The sequence below is a fragment of the Narcine bancroftii genome, chromosome 3, assembly GCF_036971445.1.
Source record: "Narcine bancroftii isolate sNarBan1 chromosome 3, sNarBan1.hap1, whole genome shotgun sequence".
NCBI classification, from domain to species: domain Eukaryota; kingdom Metazoa; phylum Chordata; class Chondrichthyes; order Torpediniformes; family Narcinidae; genus Narcine; species Narcine bancroftii.
Window position 1 is genome coordinate 264,232,123 of NC_091471.1, and position 19,285 is coordinate 264,251,407.

Sequence of the window (19,285 nt, forward strand, 5' to 3'; positions counted from 1 at the left end):
GAACCTTGAGTGGATCCAACCAGATGGCATTAGCATTGACTTCCCTGTCCTCTCTTCCTTCCCCATCCCTCTGCCTCCTTTCCTCCAGCCCTTCACACCCTTCCCTCTCTATTCTTTTTTTTTTAAATTTTTTATTTTTCACACCATAAATCACATTAGCCATGATATACACTTTTTCTTTTTCACCCATATACAGTGACTTTTTCTCCCCCCGCCCCTCCTCCCAAGCCACCCCCCAACCCCCCCCCCCTCTCATCCATTTTAGGTATACAATCTAGGTTGCATTAAACCAGTCAATGAGAAGAGAAACTTGAGTTCTTGTCAACTTCCTTTCATCAGAGCTGGACAAATCTAGTATTCAAACATGATTTTTGTTACAGTAAACAGCCAGGATGAAGAGTAGAAAGTATATCTCTCTGCTCAGGTGGAGACAAGGGAGATTGAATGACACAAAAGGCAGGTTGACAGTGGAGAGAAGGTAAATCAATGAAGATCGATGAGGAAAGAGAGAGAGAAAAATAATAGACTGCTAGAATTGTGGGATACAAAAGTGCAGCTGCTAGAAATCTGAAATACAGTCATGCGCTGCATAATGTCCAATCGAGCAATGTCTGACCGCATATACGTCTGTGGCCCCATAAGGTTATAATAGATTATCCCATGCCTATTTCTGTATTTACCATGTGCATATTTTTATGTTGCAAATTGAAATCAGTATGAGTTAATAATTTAATCAAAGCAAAGTAATTATCCGGTTACGCCCCATTCTCTGATCGGAGAATGGGACGTTACCGGAAATATGGTGTTCGCACAACGTCCAAATCGCATAACGTCCTATTTCACAGAATGTATCATGGACGTTAAATGACGCATGACTGTAAGTGAAAAAACGAGCAGGTCAGGTAGCATCTGTGGAGAATGATTTAATGTTGTCATCAGAGATGGCCAGTTCTGAGACAAACTGGAAAGGTTTTGAACTGATGTAGTGGAATTCAGTAACGAGCCCTGAGGGCTGCAGCGTGCCAAGTTGGATGATGAGTGATAGCTGTTGCTCAGGATTATGTTTAGCATTAATGGGACAGCTGAAGAGGCCAAACGCAAAGAGATGTTGGTGGGGGTGGAATGGAGAATTAAAATGGCAGATAGATTAAGGGTGCAGCAGTTAGCACAACACTGTCACAGCACCAGCTACAGGGACTGGGATTCGAATCCGGTGCCATGTGTAAGGAGTTTGTGCGTTCTCCCTGTGTCTGTGTGGGTGTCCTCCGGGTGCTCCAGTTTCCTCCCAGCCTTCAAAACGTACAGATGTTGTAGGCTAATTGGGTGTATTTGGTTGGCATGGGTTCATGGGCTGAATGAGCCTGTATGTCTGGATGTAGGTCTAAATCTAATGCAGATTGAGCAGAGGTGCCTTGCAACGTGGTCATACCATCTCCCATCAGTTTCTACAATGTAGAGGAGACCACCTCAGGAGCAGTGAATGCAGTGTACAAAACTGGAAGTGAATTCTGATTACTGTGGAAGGAGGATTTGGGACCCTGGGTAGGGAAAGGCGAAAGAGCAGTTGTTGCATCTCTTGCAGATGCTCAGTAAGGTGCCAAGAGAAGAGGAGTGGAAGTGGTAAAGTGAACTACATCCTTCTCTGGAAATTGAAACTTGTTTGAGTTCATATTTTTCCCATTTCTAGAGAAACAACTGAGCCTGTTTCTCTTTTTCATATTGCAGCATGACTGGTTGAGTACGTATTATCAGTATTCTGATTGATGAATCTGCCTGAGCATTGCCATTGCTAGGATACAGTATCCTTAGTGACAGTTGCTGGGGTACAGTATCCGTAGTGTGGCCTGTTGCTAGGGTACAGTATCCTGAGTGTGGCCTGTTGCTAGGGCACAGTATCCTGAGTATTGCCTGTTGCCAGGGTACAGTATCCTGGGTGTTTCCCATTGTTAGGGGAGCAGTATCCTGAGTGTTGCCCATTGTTAGGGTACAGTATCCTGAGTATTGCCTGTTACTAGGGTACAGTATCCTGAGCATTGCCTGTTGCAGTATCCTGGGTGTTGCCTGTTGTTAGGGTGCATATGGGTGTTGCCCGTTGCAAGGGTGCAGTATCCTTGGTGTTGCCCATTGCTAGGGCGCATATCCTGGTGTTGCCCATTGCTATGGTGCAGTATCCTGGGTGTTGCCCATTGTTAGGGGTGTAGTATCGTGAGCATTGCCTGATGCTAGGGTGCAGTGCAGTATCCTGGGTGTTGCCCATTGCTAGGGTGCATATCCTGGGTGTTGCTCATTGTTAGGGTGCAGTATCCTGAGCATTGCCTGTTGCTAGGGTGTAGTATCATGAGCATTGCCCGTTACTAGGGTGCAGAATCCTGGCTGGTGTCCTTTATGCTAAGGGTTGACTGTGCCTCTTGTCCTGCATCCACTGTTGCCTGTCGGTAGGGTAGGGTACAGCAGTGTTGACTGTGGTTGGGGTAAAGCTGATGAATAGTGTCCTGGCAGGTGAATCTGCTGGAGTGCAGATTCCTAAATTTCAACTGTAGGCGAGTCATGCTCATTTATAGTGTTGTGCTTAACAAAGGCCATGCAGAAAGTGCACAATAAGGAGCTCATTTGGCAATTGCACAGACCCACTGCAATGTGCTGTCTGTCTTTGAGGACCTCAAAGTGGCTGTAATTTCAATTCACTTCATTCACGTTGTTTATTCTTTCTTCCCTTAGAGGCTAGCCTTAGCCGAGTCAGGATGTTGAAATCTCCCAGGGTTTATAATGCTGACTAGCTTGATCCTGTTCATATTCTGAGTGATATTAAATTACCAACCCCAGCACACGTGCTAATCTGTTCATCCTTTCAGACAACAGTCGTAATCAAAACCAGCCTGATTGGAATTTCCTGTTCTGCAGTCAAGAGCATGGCATAGCTTAGAGATTGTATTCTGATCTCCCTTTACTTAAACATGTTCCATAAGTTCCATCTGACTTCCAATTGATTTTAATTGCTGTATAATTGACTGCCCACTTTGCAAATGTGAACATAGACAATGTTCTAGCTACCTACATTCACCAGGGTTCAGGATCCCTTGAGAACAAAAGGTAAAAACAAGACGATAAAACTGCAGGGTTATTTGAAAAGAGCAGGATTTTGAGTTTTCAATGGGCTTAGTGGCCTGTAGGTTGATTGTTAGCCTGTATTTGATGATTCTGGGTATGCTTGAATGTCGCTTTAAGGTTTATAGAGGAAGTAATGCGATTTAAGATGAGACTATAAATGTTTACAGTGCAATCGTAAACCAAGAATCCTATTTGACCTGTGTTTGACAGTTGTTCCTTTAGCACTTCCTTGTGGACGTCATAGTGAAGTCTAAATGTAACCAGAAATATCGATGATTACATGAATGAAACTTGGTGGATGTTCATAAGTTAAGAATGGATACAAAACTAATGGGAAGAAGTTGTTAAATAAAGACATGACCTAATGTCCTAATGAAGAAGGTACATGCCAAGCCTTCATTTGAAAGTAGGTTAACGGGATACTTAGTACTGACCCAAATGTGATCTGGATAAATGTTGCGACTGGCATTGGATTGGAAGATGTGCTCTCAAAGAGCCCAATAATCGTCATGTAGAATAGGAGACAGAAAATTATGTACTGGTAGATAGCGGACATGGGGGTATGGGGACCATGCCTGTAGCTGATTTGGGGCCTTCAGTATTGTGTGGAGGTGTGCAGTGTGCACAAGTGCAACTTGTTCTTTATTTGTTTACATATAAACGCTGTGTACAGTTTTTTTTAGAACTACCAATAATTGGTAATTCTGCCTAGCCTGCAGGGGAAAAAAAAAAAGGAATCTCAAGGTTTTATGTGATGCCATGTATGTACTCTGAAAATAAATCTGAAATGTCAGTTTGAAATCTGGATGTTCATGGGCTAAAGAATGATGTTCAAGGCCCGATCGTTTGTCCGGAGCAGCGTGGCCCCTGGCACATGTGGAGCCATTGGTGTGTATGGAGTTCTTATGTATGCTGAGAATTTTTGAGGGCTGGAATGTGTGTATATACATGGGTGTGCCTGCTTATGTGGACAGCATAATATGTGGGGAACGCATGCACATGATACAATATGATATCTCCTTATTCTGTGGTTATGAATTTCACCAATGGACATGGATTCCTCCTATAATATTCAGTAGGATACAATTCAAATGCATTCACAAAGCAACATTATTAAGGGAATGGTGTGAATTCCTTTGAGAGGCAGAAAGTTTTTTCGAACCCGGCGCAATCTGTAAGGAGTTTGTTCTCCCTCTGTCTGCATGGGTCTCCTCTGGGTGCTCCGGTTTCCTCCTACCCTCCAAAACATATGGGATTGTAGGTTAATTGGGTGTAATTTGGCAGCATGGGCTCATAAAAAGGAAGGGCCTGTTACCATGCTGTATGTCTAAATTTAAAAAAAAAACTCTTTAGAGATTTATTCTGTCTGGTAAACATTTGAAATAACTCTAATTTCACTCTGCTTTTACTTCCTATTTATATGTTCTCCCCTTGGAGACATTTCTATTGGAGCGAGGATGTTGAAATCCATGACAGACTAACACACAGTGTAGGTGGACATTAAAATATTTGGGTGGTTAGGATATACTAGCTGCACAAAGAAACTTAAGTGGTGAGGTAAAGTCTGTAAAAGGGAAGAATGTATGTGACCTATGAGACAAGTCACAGCAGTGAGTTAGCTCAAAAAGATCCTAGTCAGTGGGCAAGAATTCACAATAGGACGGTGTGCAAAACCTGCAGGAGGAAACTTGGGAGGTGAATTATAGATGAGACTGAATTATAGGTTAGAAACCCTCCCCACCATTGAGAAAATGGAACGCTGCCATCGGAGAGCAGCATCTATCATCAGGGTCCACATCACCCAGCACATGCTCTGTTCTCGCTGCTGCCATTAGTAAAGAGGTCTCGGTGCCACAAGACTCGCCCCACCAGGTTCAAGAACAGCTGCTACCCCTCCACCATCAGACTCCTCTCTCCCCTTCCCTCCCTGCTCTCCCCTTCTCTCTCCCCCTCTTTTCTTTCCTCCCTTCCTCTAGATAGTCCTCTTCCCCTCCTCTAGAAACAATGAATAACTTTTCTTTTACATCTCTCCCAACTCCTTCAAGCTGGTGAACAACCAATGATGTTCCTGTAGAGGGCGGGAGTTGAACTGAAGGAGGAAACGTGGTAGACAATCTGTGCAGAGCAAGTTCCCACTAAAGAAAATGACCACACCCTTGTGTGTTTATTACGTTGATCACGGGAAGCCCCGGCATCATCTAACACTGATGCCTATCATACAGGGCAAAGCAATCTTTCTGCAGAAGTGTTTGGGATGATTCCTTGAGCCTGAAGTCTAATGGCATGGTACCAAGATAACAAACATCCCCAGCCTATCACTGCACGTGCACACCAGACTGGTGTGCGGTAGACTGAGGAGAGACACAGGAGAATGTTCAGAGTGGGGCGTTGGGAGCTCCGGTGCAGGCTGAGGGAAGGATTCTGTTGTGGGTATATGCAGGTGCCTGGTGTAACATAACAGCATTGTATTGTGGGGCTGGGAGGAACCATTATCAGAGACTAGTTTTATAGGTAATCCATATCCTGTGAAAATATTCCTCAATTGTCTGTTCTGTCGTCATTCACATATGTGTTGCTACTGGCTATTTGGAGTGTGTATTGACAACAATAAGAAAATTTTCTCCCATAATGGACCAGCAAAATCAATGTGAATCCAGAGCCATGGCTTGGGTGCTTTGGATTACATTTCCTCCCAAATGCGACATCTTCTCACTGCCTGTTCAATGTCAATCGATGGCCACCAGGGATGGTCCGAATGAAAGTAGAGCTTGGATAATATGGCCGCTTGCCATTTCTTCAGAATGATTGTCCTTGATCCCCACAATAAACAACCCTCTTCGATCGATAACTCATTGCTTTGCATATAATAAATCTTTAGTTCAGGAGAAACTTGAACTGGAATTTGGATTGAAGTTGTATTGGAACCTCAGTAATATACGTCTCTGCCACATGAGATTCCAGGTTGGTGGATCTCCCTGACCAGCCTCAAATCAACTGAGGGCACCACTTTACAGAAACTAGCCTGTAATTAGTGCAAGGTTGGTTTCAGTAATTAGAGACCCTTGGCTTTTCTTTCCGCTGTGTTCCCTCATCTTGGGGGAGCCAGATAATTCCAACATTTGACGATTTTGTGTTTACTTCCTCAGATGTCGATGAATGCTTCAGCAGTCCATGTGTGAACAGTGACTGTTATAATACTCCTGGCACCTACTATTGCAAGTGCCATGAGGGTTTCCAGAGCACTGCCACCAAGCAGGCCTGCATTGGTGAGTGTAGCACAGGATCACTGAACGCCAGTGTCCTTGCCTGTCTGCAGCGAAGTGTATCATGGATGGTCCCGCAACTCTCTGGGTTCCTAATCTGCCTCCTTATTAAGTGAATGTTAATATCTTGAATCTTGAACTGTTTCATTGTCACATGTACCAAGATGTAGTTTTTTAAAAAAAACCTTCATTTTCCAGGCAAATCAACACACTCAGCAGATGAGTTAATAATAATAAATAAAGATATAAATAAGCAAAGAATTAACAACAGTGTTGGGGGGGGGGGGGTGGGGGGAAGGGTCTTGTTACAATGTCAAATAGTGCAGGGTAAAGGTTCCATTATTGTCATGTAATATTATTTTAGAATGTAACACTCGTGAAATTCTTTATCTCTGTCTATCGTAAGGAAGACAAAGTCACCACTTTGTGCAGTGCCCCTCACTGAAATGAGGCCCCAGCGAAGAACAAACTCATGATCCCTGGTTGGCGAGGCCAGTGCTCTAACACTGAGCTATCAGGTCTTAGAGAAAAGGACAAATACATAGTGCAGGGTGAGGAGATAGGTACATTAAAAACAATGCCAGGGCATCACCTTTTGCAAGTGAGAGATCCATTTAAGAGCAGAAGCCATGTTTACACCTCCCGCTGTCTCTAGAAAAATGATAACGTAATAAAGGGCCCATCCACTTCAGTTATATTCTCCTCCCTTCTGTCTAGCAGAAGATTCAAGAGCTTGAAAGCATGAACCTCCAGACACAAGGGCAGCTTTTTCTACCCCCTGCTGTTTGACAGACTCTTAAATGACACCCTTGCTGGAAAAGGAAAAAGCCCTTGCACTATTTTAATTGTACTTTTCCTAATTCCCTGAACCTTGGCTTTGGAACACTACCCCACAATTTTATTATTTGCACTACCTGACTTGCCTGGATAGCATGCTAAACAAAGCTTTTTACTGTGTCTCAGTACATATGACAATAGACAATTCAATTTAATTGCCCTGCTAATCCTAGCTTTTGACAAAACTAACGGTTGAGCCTTTTGGTTTAGTCTCACCCAGGAAGGAATGGGGTTGTTCGATACAGTCCACACTTCCTCGTTGGGAAGGAGAACATAGTCTCTCGACTTGGTCTGAACCCGAAGTTCAAACTATCCACATTACACCTGAATGCTCGAAGGCAACACAAATGAACTCCCATCAGATTTCCCAAAGAGCTGCAATCTGGCTTCATTATTTAAGATTTTTGTTTTTATTTTTGTCTCGAGCAATGTTTTATTGCTCTTCTCTTTTGCAAAAAAAAGTGGCAAAGAGGAGCAGAGGAATGGGGCGACCATAGCACCCACTCCAACTGATCATGTGTTGGAACTACGCGGTCAATGATCGTCATCCCATTGATCAGCTTCTTCTTTGACCTCTAGATATAGACGAGTGCATCCAGAATGGGGTTTTATGTAGGAACGGCCGATGTGTTAACACTGATGGAAGCTTCCAATGTATCTGCAATGCCGGCTTTGAGCTCACACCTGATGGAAAGAACTGTATGGGTAAGTGTAATTCATCCAACTAATACCTAGAGACAATTTCCCATACCTTTAACTACAGACTCCAATAAACAAACAAGGTCATGGCCATCTACAAACTGCATGATAGATGGAAGAAAGGTAGCATCAGTCTAGTCCTTGATGAGTTGGCCTTCAAGATTGTGACATAGGCTATTCAGCCCACCAAGTCTGCCCTGCCATTTAATCATGAGCTGATCCATTTTCCCACTCAGCCCCACTGCCAAGCCTTTTCCCAATAACTGTTGATGCCCTGGCTAATCAAGATCTTATTAATCTCTGCCTTAATTACACCCAAAGACCTGACCTCCACAATCACCTGAGGCAACAAATTCCAGAGACATGGGTGCCCACCAATCCTGAAATTATGCCCTCTTGACCTAGATTTTCCCATAATGGGAAATAACCTTTCTATATCTACTCTGTCCGTGCCTTTCAACATTCAAAATGTTTCAATGAGATCCCCCTCATTCTCCTAAATTCCGAGTTCAGGTCAAGAGCTGTCAAGAGCTCCTCATATGATAACCGTTTCATTCCTGGACCATCCTTTTGAGCCTCTGCACCCTCTCCCAAGTCAGCACATCCTTTCCTAAATGAGGAGCCCAAAACTGCTCACAGTACTCCAAGTGAGATCTCATCAGTGCCTTATAAAACCTCAATGTCACAACCCTGCTTTTGAATTCTATTTCTCCTGAAATGAATGCCAGCGTTGCATTTGCCACTTTCACCACTGATACAACATAAAGTTTACTTTCTCGCTATCTTGCGTGAGGACTCCCAGGTCCCTTTGGATCTGGGTATTTTCAGTTTTCACCCCGTTTATTTTTTTCTGCTGAAGTGCATGTCTGTACATTTTCCACCTATTTCATTTCCCACTGTCTTCGTCCTTCTGCATTCTTCCTATTTCCTCAACACTACCTGCTCCTCCACCTACCTTTGCATTATCTGCAAACTTGGCTACAAAGCCATTAATTCCATAATCCAAATCATTCATGTGCGACATTAAAAAGAACTGGCCCTAACACCAACCCCTGTGGAACACCACTAGCAACCGGCAGCCAACCAGAATATGATCCCTACATTCTGACTCTCTGCTATCTGCCAATCAGCCAACACTCTACCCTCATTAGTAAGTTTCCCATTATACTATGGGCTTTAATCTTGTCAATCTCCCCGTGAAATAATAAAGACACAAGAAAGTAAAGATAAAATCCAATCCATGTCAGCAAAAGGGAATTTTAAAGTGAACAAGAAGGAATGAAATTATTGTGGGAAAAAATACTCTCTTCAACCGGTGTCATCAAAATCTTCTGCATTCATTAAACAGAATGTGGTGCGTCAGTTAGTACTGCTGCCTCATAGCTACTGTAATCCAAGTTCAATCCTGACCTGGGGTTCTCTTGGTCGGTAGTTTACATTTTTGCCCTGCAGACACATGGGCTTCTGCCGGTTACCCTGGTTTCTTCTCACATCCCAAAGATAGATTGACTGACAGCTGTAAATTTCCCCCAGGAGTGAGTAAAATTAAAGGATGCATGAGAGAGAACTAATTGAAGGACTGAAGGGGGTGTAAGGAGAGGGGAATGCCCTACTGGGAGCTATCAAGGACTTGATAAGTAATAAAGCAGATGTATAATGGATTATATTGCAAAGGGAGGTTAGAGAAACTGCAAATGGAATGTAGGTTGCTTCATGGGACCTCTGTAAGGGGTAACATTGCTAAAGTGTATTACTGTCTAGCTGACTGCTGAGTCAAAGCTATTATCATAACAGAAGAAAGTTCTAAATACTATTCCAGTTTATGAAAATCTAGACTCTTCACACCAAATCTCAGCCCACCTCTCTCGGGTGTTGGCATTGTGCCCTTTCTCCTATCTGTAAGGTAGTCCATCTCTTTTCTAATGTTAACTGGTAGAACTCAAGACTAACAAGTAACCAAATTCGTCCCTAGATCATGATGAATGTGCCACTACCAATATGTGCCTGAATGGAATGTGCATCAATGAGGATGGGAGCTTCAAGTGCATCTGCAAGAATGGCTTCGTCTTGGCACCAAATGGACGTTACTGTGTGGGTAAGGGCATGCTAATTGATGCTCTTGTGCCGGCTCGTTAAGCACCTGCTCCTAATTTGCCAAGGTCCAAATAAAATCTCAACCTCTGCTTTGATATAATATATGCATAAAGACATCCCAAAGTGTCTGAAAATTCTATCAAAATATAAAGGCTATTTTTATGTAGCAAAATGCTGAGCATAGGTACAAATAGCAAAGAGAATGAATAGTTACTGATGCTTTTCTAATGGAGTTGGAAAGAGATGATAGGAAATTCCCATGAATAAATAGAGGTCATCAACCTATAGAGTGTACTGTATAGTGATTAATTTGTTGTCCATTTTCCACACCTGCCCACATTATTCCCAGTTAAGGAAGTCCTAATTGCTTCAGTACTCCTTCACCCTTGTTAATCCATGATCATAGAGTTGTTTGTTAAAGTCGCAAAGATTCAGCTTGCAATGAAGACCGAATTCAACGGCTCACCAGCTCACCATCTGCACTGTAGATGACAACACACTGCAATAATCTATTGCACATGAACAAACATAGTTCAAAAGAAATGGAAAGTGTTCAAACACAGGGCAAAATATATTGCAGGTGTGGAAACAAAAGTATACTACATGTGCGTGAAATTCTGGGTGTGTAAAAACAAGACAAAATATATCATATATTTAAAACACAGCATAAATGTAGTTCATATAAGACAAAATATGGTTGGAATGTACAGACACATATCATTTCAATTAAAAATAAGTATAGCATATATATATATATATATATATATATATATATAGTCTCAGTAAGACACTGGATCACAGAGGTAATCACAACTATGTCCAGAATTAAAGGGTAGCAGGAGACATCTAAAGGAGATCTGAGGTGTAAGATTTTAACACAGAGAGTGGCAAATACTTGGATCAAGCTTCTGGACAAGGTAGTGAAAGCAGATCCCATCGCATTTAAAAGTAATTTGCTCAGGTTCTTGGGCAGGAAAGGCTATTGCAGGCCCGTAAGTGGAAAAAGACATCAGGATGAAGTGCTCAATTCTTTACAGGTGCCTGTGTTTAGTAATATTTGTACATGTAATATTTCTCTATCAAATTAATAAAAATATTTTAAAAAGGAAAGGATGAGGTGGGTCGAAAGGGTGTGTTTCTGTGTTGTATTTTTCTGTGGTTCGATGAATTGCTCTCTTCTGCTCCGCGCAGCACTGAATAAACTAACAGCCTTTGGGAGGAAGTTACAGATCTGAATGGGTTTCTGTTTCATGTCTCTCGTTGGCTGCAGTGTAATTAACACTGAGCTCCTGACTCCCCTTGGTTCTCTTCCATGTTACCAGATATCGATGAATGTCAGACACCTGGTATCTGCATGAATGGCCGCTGTATTAATTCAGAAGGTTCCTTCAGGTGCGAATGTCCTCCAGGTCTGGCCATTGGAGTGGATGGCCGTGTGTGCGTTGGTAAGTTGATTTAACCAGTAACTAACTATTACCAAGATATCGCGCAGGGTAGGCAGTAAAATGCATGCTAGGTCATTGGTACTGCCTTCGTCCCTTGTTTGGTTGGTAGGACTCTCCTCTCCATCTTGTGAAATCTTCCAACTCAGTTTCAGTGCTTCATCTCATCACATTTAACACACAGTGTGTACTTGGCCACAGCTGAAGCAGTTTAATAACCATATCAGGTTTCCAAATACCATTCTACCATTGATTTCTCTGTTTCTCTGATCTTTATCCACCCTATAAACCCTCTCTTCTGTAAATTCTCTCCTTCCACATTTGGCCTGTTGTGTGTCCTCCACTTTGTTCCACAGGCCCTCTCAAGCCCTCTTCCAAAGCATCTCTCCGTTTCCCACTCTGCTTTTGGATTCTGAGCAGGTGTTTGCATTTATTCATTTCATTAAAGCTATCAATTTGTGAAAGACCTTCAAATGTTCTTCTGTATTAAGGGCTTTGAACTAAATCTTGGTGAGAGTTGTCTCTGGATTCCCAAAAGCAATGGTAATTTTAGGCCCTATGTAAATCAAGACATTAAAGATGGAGGTAATCGTAACGATTTGAATCTACTTATGGGCTAGGAAACCAAATTAGCAGATGTACTGTGAAAAATCAATTCATGGAGTTTATCAGAGGTGGCTTTCAAGATCTTGTAAAAACACAACGCTGGAGAAACTTAGCAGGTGAAATAATGTACAGGTAATCACTGACTTAGGATTGTAATTCGGACCCAAGGATCAGTTGTATCTCGGAATGGAGGCATCTTGGAATTGCATACATTTGTTTAAGAAATATAAAACTTGCTTGGTTAATGTTATATTTGACAAACTATAGCAGGAATACAGGGCATGTAAGAGCCAAAATGTGTGTACTTGCCTTCCCCCCCCATCCCATTGTTCTGATTGTGGCCTTTGGCCTTTTGTGCCATTGTGTGTCTGCATTAGTAGTTCTGTCCACTCCTCCTCTGACCCACATTCCCCTCTCCTCTCTCCGGATCCTCACAAAAACCCCTTCTTTGGTCAGGATTTTGGTCACTTTCCCTTTGGCCCACCACCACCTGCAGCTTCTGCGATGCGCTTTGGGACTTATTCTGATGTGGAAGGTGCTGTTGTTGTAATAATGTGCTGACCGTACCGCATTCTCTCCAAGTTTCGCCACAGCCAATGGTTCAATCTTTTCAGATACCCACATGCGCAGCACTTGCTACGGAGCCATCAAGAAAGGCACCTGCGCCCGACCCTTCCCCGGAGCTGTAACCAAATCAGAGTGCTGTTGTGCCAGTCCAGACCATGGCTTTGGCGAGCCCTGCCAGCCCTGTCCAGCCAGGACTTCTGGTAGGTTCATGGTCTCTGCATTCAACTTAACTGGTGATGAGAAAAGGTGCAACAACTCAAATTGAGCAACACCTCTGCAATTTTTCTGTGAAAAGAGCTCTTTGCTGCATCTGAGCAATAATCCGAAACTGGGTGAGCCTCCTATTTTTGGGAACATTGTCTGCTCAAGTCACCAGTTCTGGATCTCCCTGACTGGGAACTGAACGAGTTGAGTCGGAAGCTGCAGACTATGGCATGGGCTCCTCCTGGTGGCTGTTCCTGCACATTGCCTTCATCCACAGTGTGGAAAAAGTGATTCAACTCCGTGACAAATCCTGTGGATTTGTGCCACTCGTACGAAGAATAGTTTCCAGATGAAGTTTTATAATGCTTTCTCATCTGAGTGATAAATGAATTGTCCCACAAAGGGACGCAAAGTTCATTTTTTTCTACCCAACTTATTAAACAATACATTTAGAAAACTTAAAAAATAGAATGGAAATGTCACTTTACTCCAAGTATAAAATAGTATTGCTGTTCAATACAGGATACATTAATTCTAACTTCCTTGTGCTAACCACTTGGCAATTTTGGAATTAATGCTTAATGTCAAGTATTTTGATCATTTCAAGAAGCATTTACTCATTTAAAATTTTCAGGCAGAGTCAAGTCTTTAAGCAATTTCAATGAATTGTTAATCCCTCTATATAGTTAATGCCCTGTAGCACTCTAGACACTAAATGTTTCTCAGATCGCTCAGTGAAACACATTACCTCTGCGCTGTTGGACATTGCTTGTGGGAGCTTCTTGCGTTCAAATTGGCTGCAGGATTTTCTGCAGCTGTGACCACATTTTAGAGACATCTTCATTGGACATATAATGGGTTATTCACAGAAAGCATTGGCTGGAACATCAGAGGCATAAAATTTATGTTTTTTCTTCATATTCATTTAAATGAATAAGTGGGAAAATCTGGGATTACTGATTTACAAACCAGCATTCCTTGCAAGCAACATTCCTTGTTGGTAATGCTGAACAAGATGTATGGCAGTGGTTCAAAGTGTCCAAGGTCTGACTTGCTTTATTCTCCCTGTTGTTTTCACAGCTGAATTCCAGGCTCTTTGTAGCAGTGGCATTGGGATCACAGCTGATGGACGAGGTAGGGGAAGGGACCAACTTGTGTTACTGACAAAATCTAGGGCTCAACCTTTACTGTGTGCTTATTAACATATCAGAGCCTCGTTTTTATTTTCATGAAACCTCATTAGGAGCAGATTTTATTTGTTGGGCTTGTGTAAACGAAGACTTAACTCGGATGTTGCAAGTGATTAGTCAAAAAGCCAGATGTTATGTTTTAATTAAAGTGATGAACTAATGGGTTTTTAACCATCCATCTGCAGAGTTTGAAAAAGAGATCCAAATTTTAAATACTCATTCATTTTTATACATAAAGCCTGCTGATTTAGAGTCTGGTGATGAAAGGGGCTGGGAATAGTTCGTAATACCGTCTATTAACAAAAGAATTTGTCCGCTGTAGCTGAGTTTCCTAATATTGAAAATGAGGGGTGAAGCAAGTTCAAGATTAGTTAGAGTGTTTTTTTTTGTTTGACCCTCAGATATCAATGAGTGTGCTCTCGATCCTGATATCTGCGCCAATGGGATTTGTGAGAATCTGCGTGGCAGTTACCGCTGCATTTGCAATATCGGGTACCAGTCGGATGTCAGTGGCAAGAACTGTGTCGGTGAGTGCTAATCCACTTCATTACAGACTGGGACAAGACCCGATTCAAGCCACTTTCTTGTGGATAAGCAAGGGGCGCCCTGAACCTCAAATAGACATTTTATAACTTGACATCCACTGGTCTCTAATGAATCAACCTGTCATTGTTGTGCTGTTTATTGATCTGTCACAAGCAAATAAAATTCAGTGTTGAAAAGTCTGAGGCTCATTAAGGAAAGAGTGTAGTTGTGCAAACGGACAGAATTACACAGTTTTTAATTTTAAAAAAATTAACAGGCCCTTCTGGCCCATGAGATCTTGCCCCCTCAAATAGACCAATTAACTAACAAACCCTGTATGTTTTTGGATGGTGGGAAGAAATCAGGGCGCTCGGAGGAAACCCACGGGGAGAATATACAAACTGCTTACAGATAGCGCCAGATTCAAACCTGGGTCACTGGCGCTGGAACAGTGTCATGCTAACCGCGACACTAACTGTGCCATCAAGTGTGGCAGGGTACAGAGTAAGGGTTCCGCCTTACAATTCCTGTGGATCATCATTATTTACCTCTGGCAGAATAAGGTGAATTCTGGATCATAGAGGCCCTGAGATTCATTGACAGAGAAAAATGCTGAATTCAAGAAAATATTTAGCATAAGTTGATCATAATTCTTTCTCTGTCCCGTGTGACTATCGTGTTAAATGCTGCCTCTCCCTGTCAAAATATGGATATTGGCAGAGCACCCATCTCTGGTCTGCTGCCTGAAAAGCTCTCTTAGTGCTGGAGCAGGCAACTCTACTTTACACTCTGCCAGAACCACGTCATGTGATTTCACAGCAGGTTGGAATGTTGAGATGGGAGGGAGAAGTAAGGAGGGAAATGCACAACAGGGAGAGCCGAATATGTGGACAGGGTGAGGACAAAGAGTGAGTGAGATGAATTGGGGAGGGGAGGGAAGGCGTGGAGGAGAGCTGGAAGATGCAGGTGATCACTGAATCTTGATACTTCTGTGAAAGGTGCCACTTGCAACAATTAACGTGAGGTGAGTGTTTACTGATGTGCTCTGGAATGATGTGTTTCTGCAGATATCGATGAGTGTTCAGTTAACATGCTATTATGTGACAACGGACTGTGTCGGAATACACCAGGCAGTTACACATGCACCTGCCCCACTGGATACATCTTCAAGCCCGATACTGAAACCTGCGAAGGTGAGGATAAAGAATCACGTTGCACAATCAAGGTGTATGTTGGTCACTTCAAGATTCAAGACTCCTTTACTGTCATGTAATGGTACAGAGCATGTAATATTACATAAAACTGTCTTCTGTCTGCAGTAAGGTAGACAAAGAGTCGCCATTAGTGTTGCCTGGCGCCCCTTACAGTAAGAGAGAATGAAAGAGAAACAAAAGAAAGTCTTTTCAAAGTCGCGTCCTTTTTATGATGCGCACACCCCCCCATTTAAAGAGTCAGCTCAAGGAAAGAAAAAGGTGAATATACCTTTTATGGTTACGGCTTATAACGCAGATCCTGCATTGCCTTTACAGGGAGTAGAGTCGGGTGCTGCCTTCCGGAGCTGGGGGAGGTGGGGTGAGTGGTGCAGTAGCGTTGCCCGTCACTGTGACGTCAAATGTGTGTGCCAGCAAGTGAAAAATTAATATGGACATTCCATCCCACCCAAAAGAACAAAAGACTTTAGCCGTCACTCACGCAGATCCTTCAGAGACAAATCGCGGTTGCTATGGCCCTGTTTCTGAACACACTGAGTGCTTTAAAATTCGTGCTTGGGTCGCGGGCTGATGACATCATCACGACATCGTCAGCCCACCCCTTTACAGCCGCTTTCAGAAGCTTTTCCTTTATGGAGGAGGTGGAGTGAGGTCGCTCCACTTCCCTCTAGATGGATCAGAGTTCACCTGCTGAATCTGCCCACGGAGATTTTATGGTGAAGCAATGTTAAGACGGAGAATGTCCACCTTTCCCTTTGCTTTTATTTTACTATAAAAAGACCTAATGTGCATCAATGGATTCACCTCCAGCACTCCCTCAGCCTCTGCTGCCACACAGAGTCCTGTCTGATCCATAGGCAGCCCAAGCTCCAGATCCAACCTCAGGAGGTCTTCAGCACCCGCGACCCCTTCTTGCCCTCAGCACCTCCTCGAATCCCGGTTCCAATACCCGGATCCTTTGAGCCCGTCTCCTGCAACCCGCCACTTGCGTGGGTCTTCCGATCGCAAGTCGCCTGCTGTCTGCTTGGGTCCCTCAGCTGCCGATCCCTTCGCTGGCCCGCTGTCGTGGGCACTGTCCTGTAGGGTCATCTCTGCCTCTCCTTCCCAACAGGGTTTATGGTGCCCGACGTCAGTCCGCTGCTCCCTGGAGTCCACAACCTCCTCATGATTGCTACCAAGCACAGGCACCGCCACCTTGGGCACAGATCCTGGATTTTAAAATAAAATGCCATCAGCTCCTTTTTAAAGCCCGTACGGAACCGGCAGCACTAGGAGCAAGTTGTTGAGCGTTTCCAAGCAGCGCTTTATCTCCACTCTCAGTTCTCCCGGGTCTGCACTATCAGCAATGCAACGATTTCTTCCATCTGATCGCTCAATAGTTTTCTCACTGTGCAGAGAAGAGAGGGGAACATACCTCACAAGCTGACCATTCTCTGACATAGCAAAGGGATGGAGGGGAGGGACAAACCAAGCCAAACGACCCACGGAGAGTTGTGGAGTTATCAACTGCTCTAATGATGGGCCTTTGGTGGAAGAGTTTCATCGTGTGGCCTCGTCATTCTGGTTTCAATAATCCCTCTCTCCAGTTTCAGAGACTGTGCGTAACTCTGCCTTTGTATTCCAGATGTGAACGAGTGTGAATCCAGCCCCTGTGTGAATGGTTACTGCAGGAACATGGCGGGCTCGTTCATCTGCGAATGTTCGCTCGGCAGCAAACTGGACCCAACCAGGACCATATGTATTGGTGAGTCCCGAGGTAGCTTGACAGCTCTTGGAAATCACCCACTGCCCTTTCTCCCTTGGGAGCATCCCCTTCTCCGTGAATGAGGAAAGAACCATTTACTGTAAAGCCCTGTTTTACCCAGGATGGTTTCTGGTGTAAATTTGTTTCCCAGCAGCAGTGGCCCTCAGAATTGACTGCGGAAAGGAAGCCGAGGCGCTACATTTCTTATAACTAAGGATGGCATGGTTAGTGTAGGGGGTGGCACAGTTAGTGCAATGCTGTTACAGCACCAGTGAATCCACCACTGTCTGTAAGGAGTTTGTATGTTCTCCCAGTATCTGCGTGGATTTCCCCAGATGCTCCCATTTCCTCCCACCCTTCAAAATGTACCGGGGAGTTGTAGGTCAGTTGGGTAGCACGAGCTCGTGGGCCAGAAGGGTCTGTTACCGTGCCGTTTGTTTAAATTTAAAAACTGTTTCCAGCATTATTCTGACCAGGAGCCTGGCAGAATTCACACTTCCTTGCTCAACCCTGCGCCCTCAGACAATGGTACTGAGCTCAACCACACTGTGTTCTCAGTTCTTCTGGACAGTTTCCTCCTCCTCTACTGCTATTCAGCTGATCTGAGGACTGTGGACCCAACTTACTGCTGCTTTCCTTGCCCAACATGAGTCAGATAGCAGAGAGCATCACAGTTGATTCTGCCACACTCAACGAGCATAGTCCTGTCGGATCGGGTGTGGGGGGGGGGGGCAGACTGATTTTGATTAACCCCTGTCTAACCCAATGAAAGGGCAGTCAAATGTGCCTCCTGTGAGCTGAGCACAGACCTGAGATTGAGACCAGATCTCTTATATAATTCCTTCCCTCACCAGGCAGCTGAGTTACCAGCCCATTGCCATCACTTAAGGAAAAGTACATTTAGAGTGAGCCTTGGAATTTTCCCGTGAATGCTAATATTTGGATCTCATCCAGCCAGTGCAGTTCAGGAGACTCAGGATATCTCCTTTATGTTGCACTTCATCATTCCTTCTCATCTATTCCTGGTTTCGAGTTTCCTTCAAAGAATGAGCAGGTCAATCCAGCAACCCCCCTATCCACCAACCAAGACCACAAACTCTTGCCGAAGTGGTCAAGACTGAGACTGGGGAACTGCTGAGTCCAGTCACTGATCATGGGACCACATTGTAAGACACAATTAATTACAAGTCAACTTTATTGACTACAGTAGAGTTTTAATGATCCAAATCACTCCTTGTGCTTGTTCCTCTGTGAGTGACAATGGTAGTGAGGCTTAGATCAGTATTGACTGACAGACCTAGAGGCCACAAAGCTACAGATAATGTTTGAGACCATGGACTGACCTTGAAACTATGGATTGACCAAGGCTGGAGAATGTCCCTGAGGCTGGGATTATATCTGAGACTGTCGATTGTTCTTGAGACTCCAGGTTGTCCTTGAGTCTCTTTTAAGTTTTCCCTGCAGCTGAAGCTATAGACTGCAAGGCTGTAAGTTAATTTGTCATCAGGGGCTGTCATAGGCTGAGAGTGAGACAGTCGCTACATGGGTGTGGACTGTCCCTGAGCTTGCAGGTTGTACCGTGGCTTGTTCCATGACAAGTCATTGACTGCTAGGCTTATGACTGAGTCTGCTGACCTTCAAGGGCCCCCTAGTGTGTTGGGGTTTATTTTGGTGCGTAACTCTGTTGTCTTCCCTTGCGTGTAATGATATTGATCGGTATCTGGGGGTGCCTGTCAGTGTGGGGGGGGGGGGGGTGGTGGGGTGTGCGAAAATGACTCAATGTAGGGTGGATGGA

General features: G+C 43.9%; 1 protein-coding gene across 3 annotated transcripts in view; it reads left to right on the forward strand.

The window, feature by feature from the left end:
• Positions 1-19,285, forward strand: part of fbn2b (fibrillin 2b) — a 231,149-nt gene that overhangs the window by 138,680 nt on the left and 73,184 nt on the right. For all 3 annotated transcript variants that reach the window (XM_069927972.1, XM_069927973.1, XM_069927974.1), the window contains 9 exons: positions 6,255-6,374; positions 7,788-7,913; positions 9,880-10,002; positions 11,324-11,446; positions 12,664-12,816; positions 13,901-13,954; positions 14,412-14,537; positions 15,603-15,728; positions 17,371-17,490. In XM_069927972.1, coding sequence (XP_069784073.1) covers positions 6,255-6,374; positions 7,788-7,913; positions 9,880-10,002; positions 11,324-11,446; positions 12,664-12,816; positions 13,901-13,954; positions 14,412-14,537; positions 15,603-15,728; positions 17,371-17,490 — 1,071 coding nt within the window. The remainder of the gene's footprint in view (positions 1-6,254; positions 6,375-7,787; positions 7,914-9,879; positions 10,003-11,323; positions 11,447-12,663; positions 12,817-13,900; positions 13,955-14,411; positions 14,538-15,602; positions 15,729-17,370; positions 17,491-19,285) is intronic.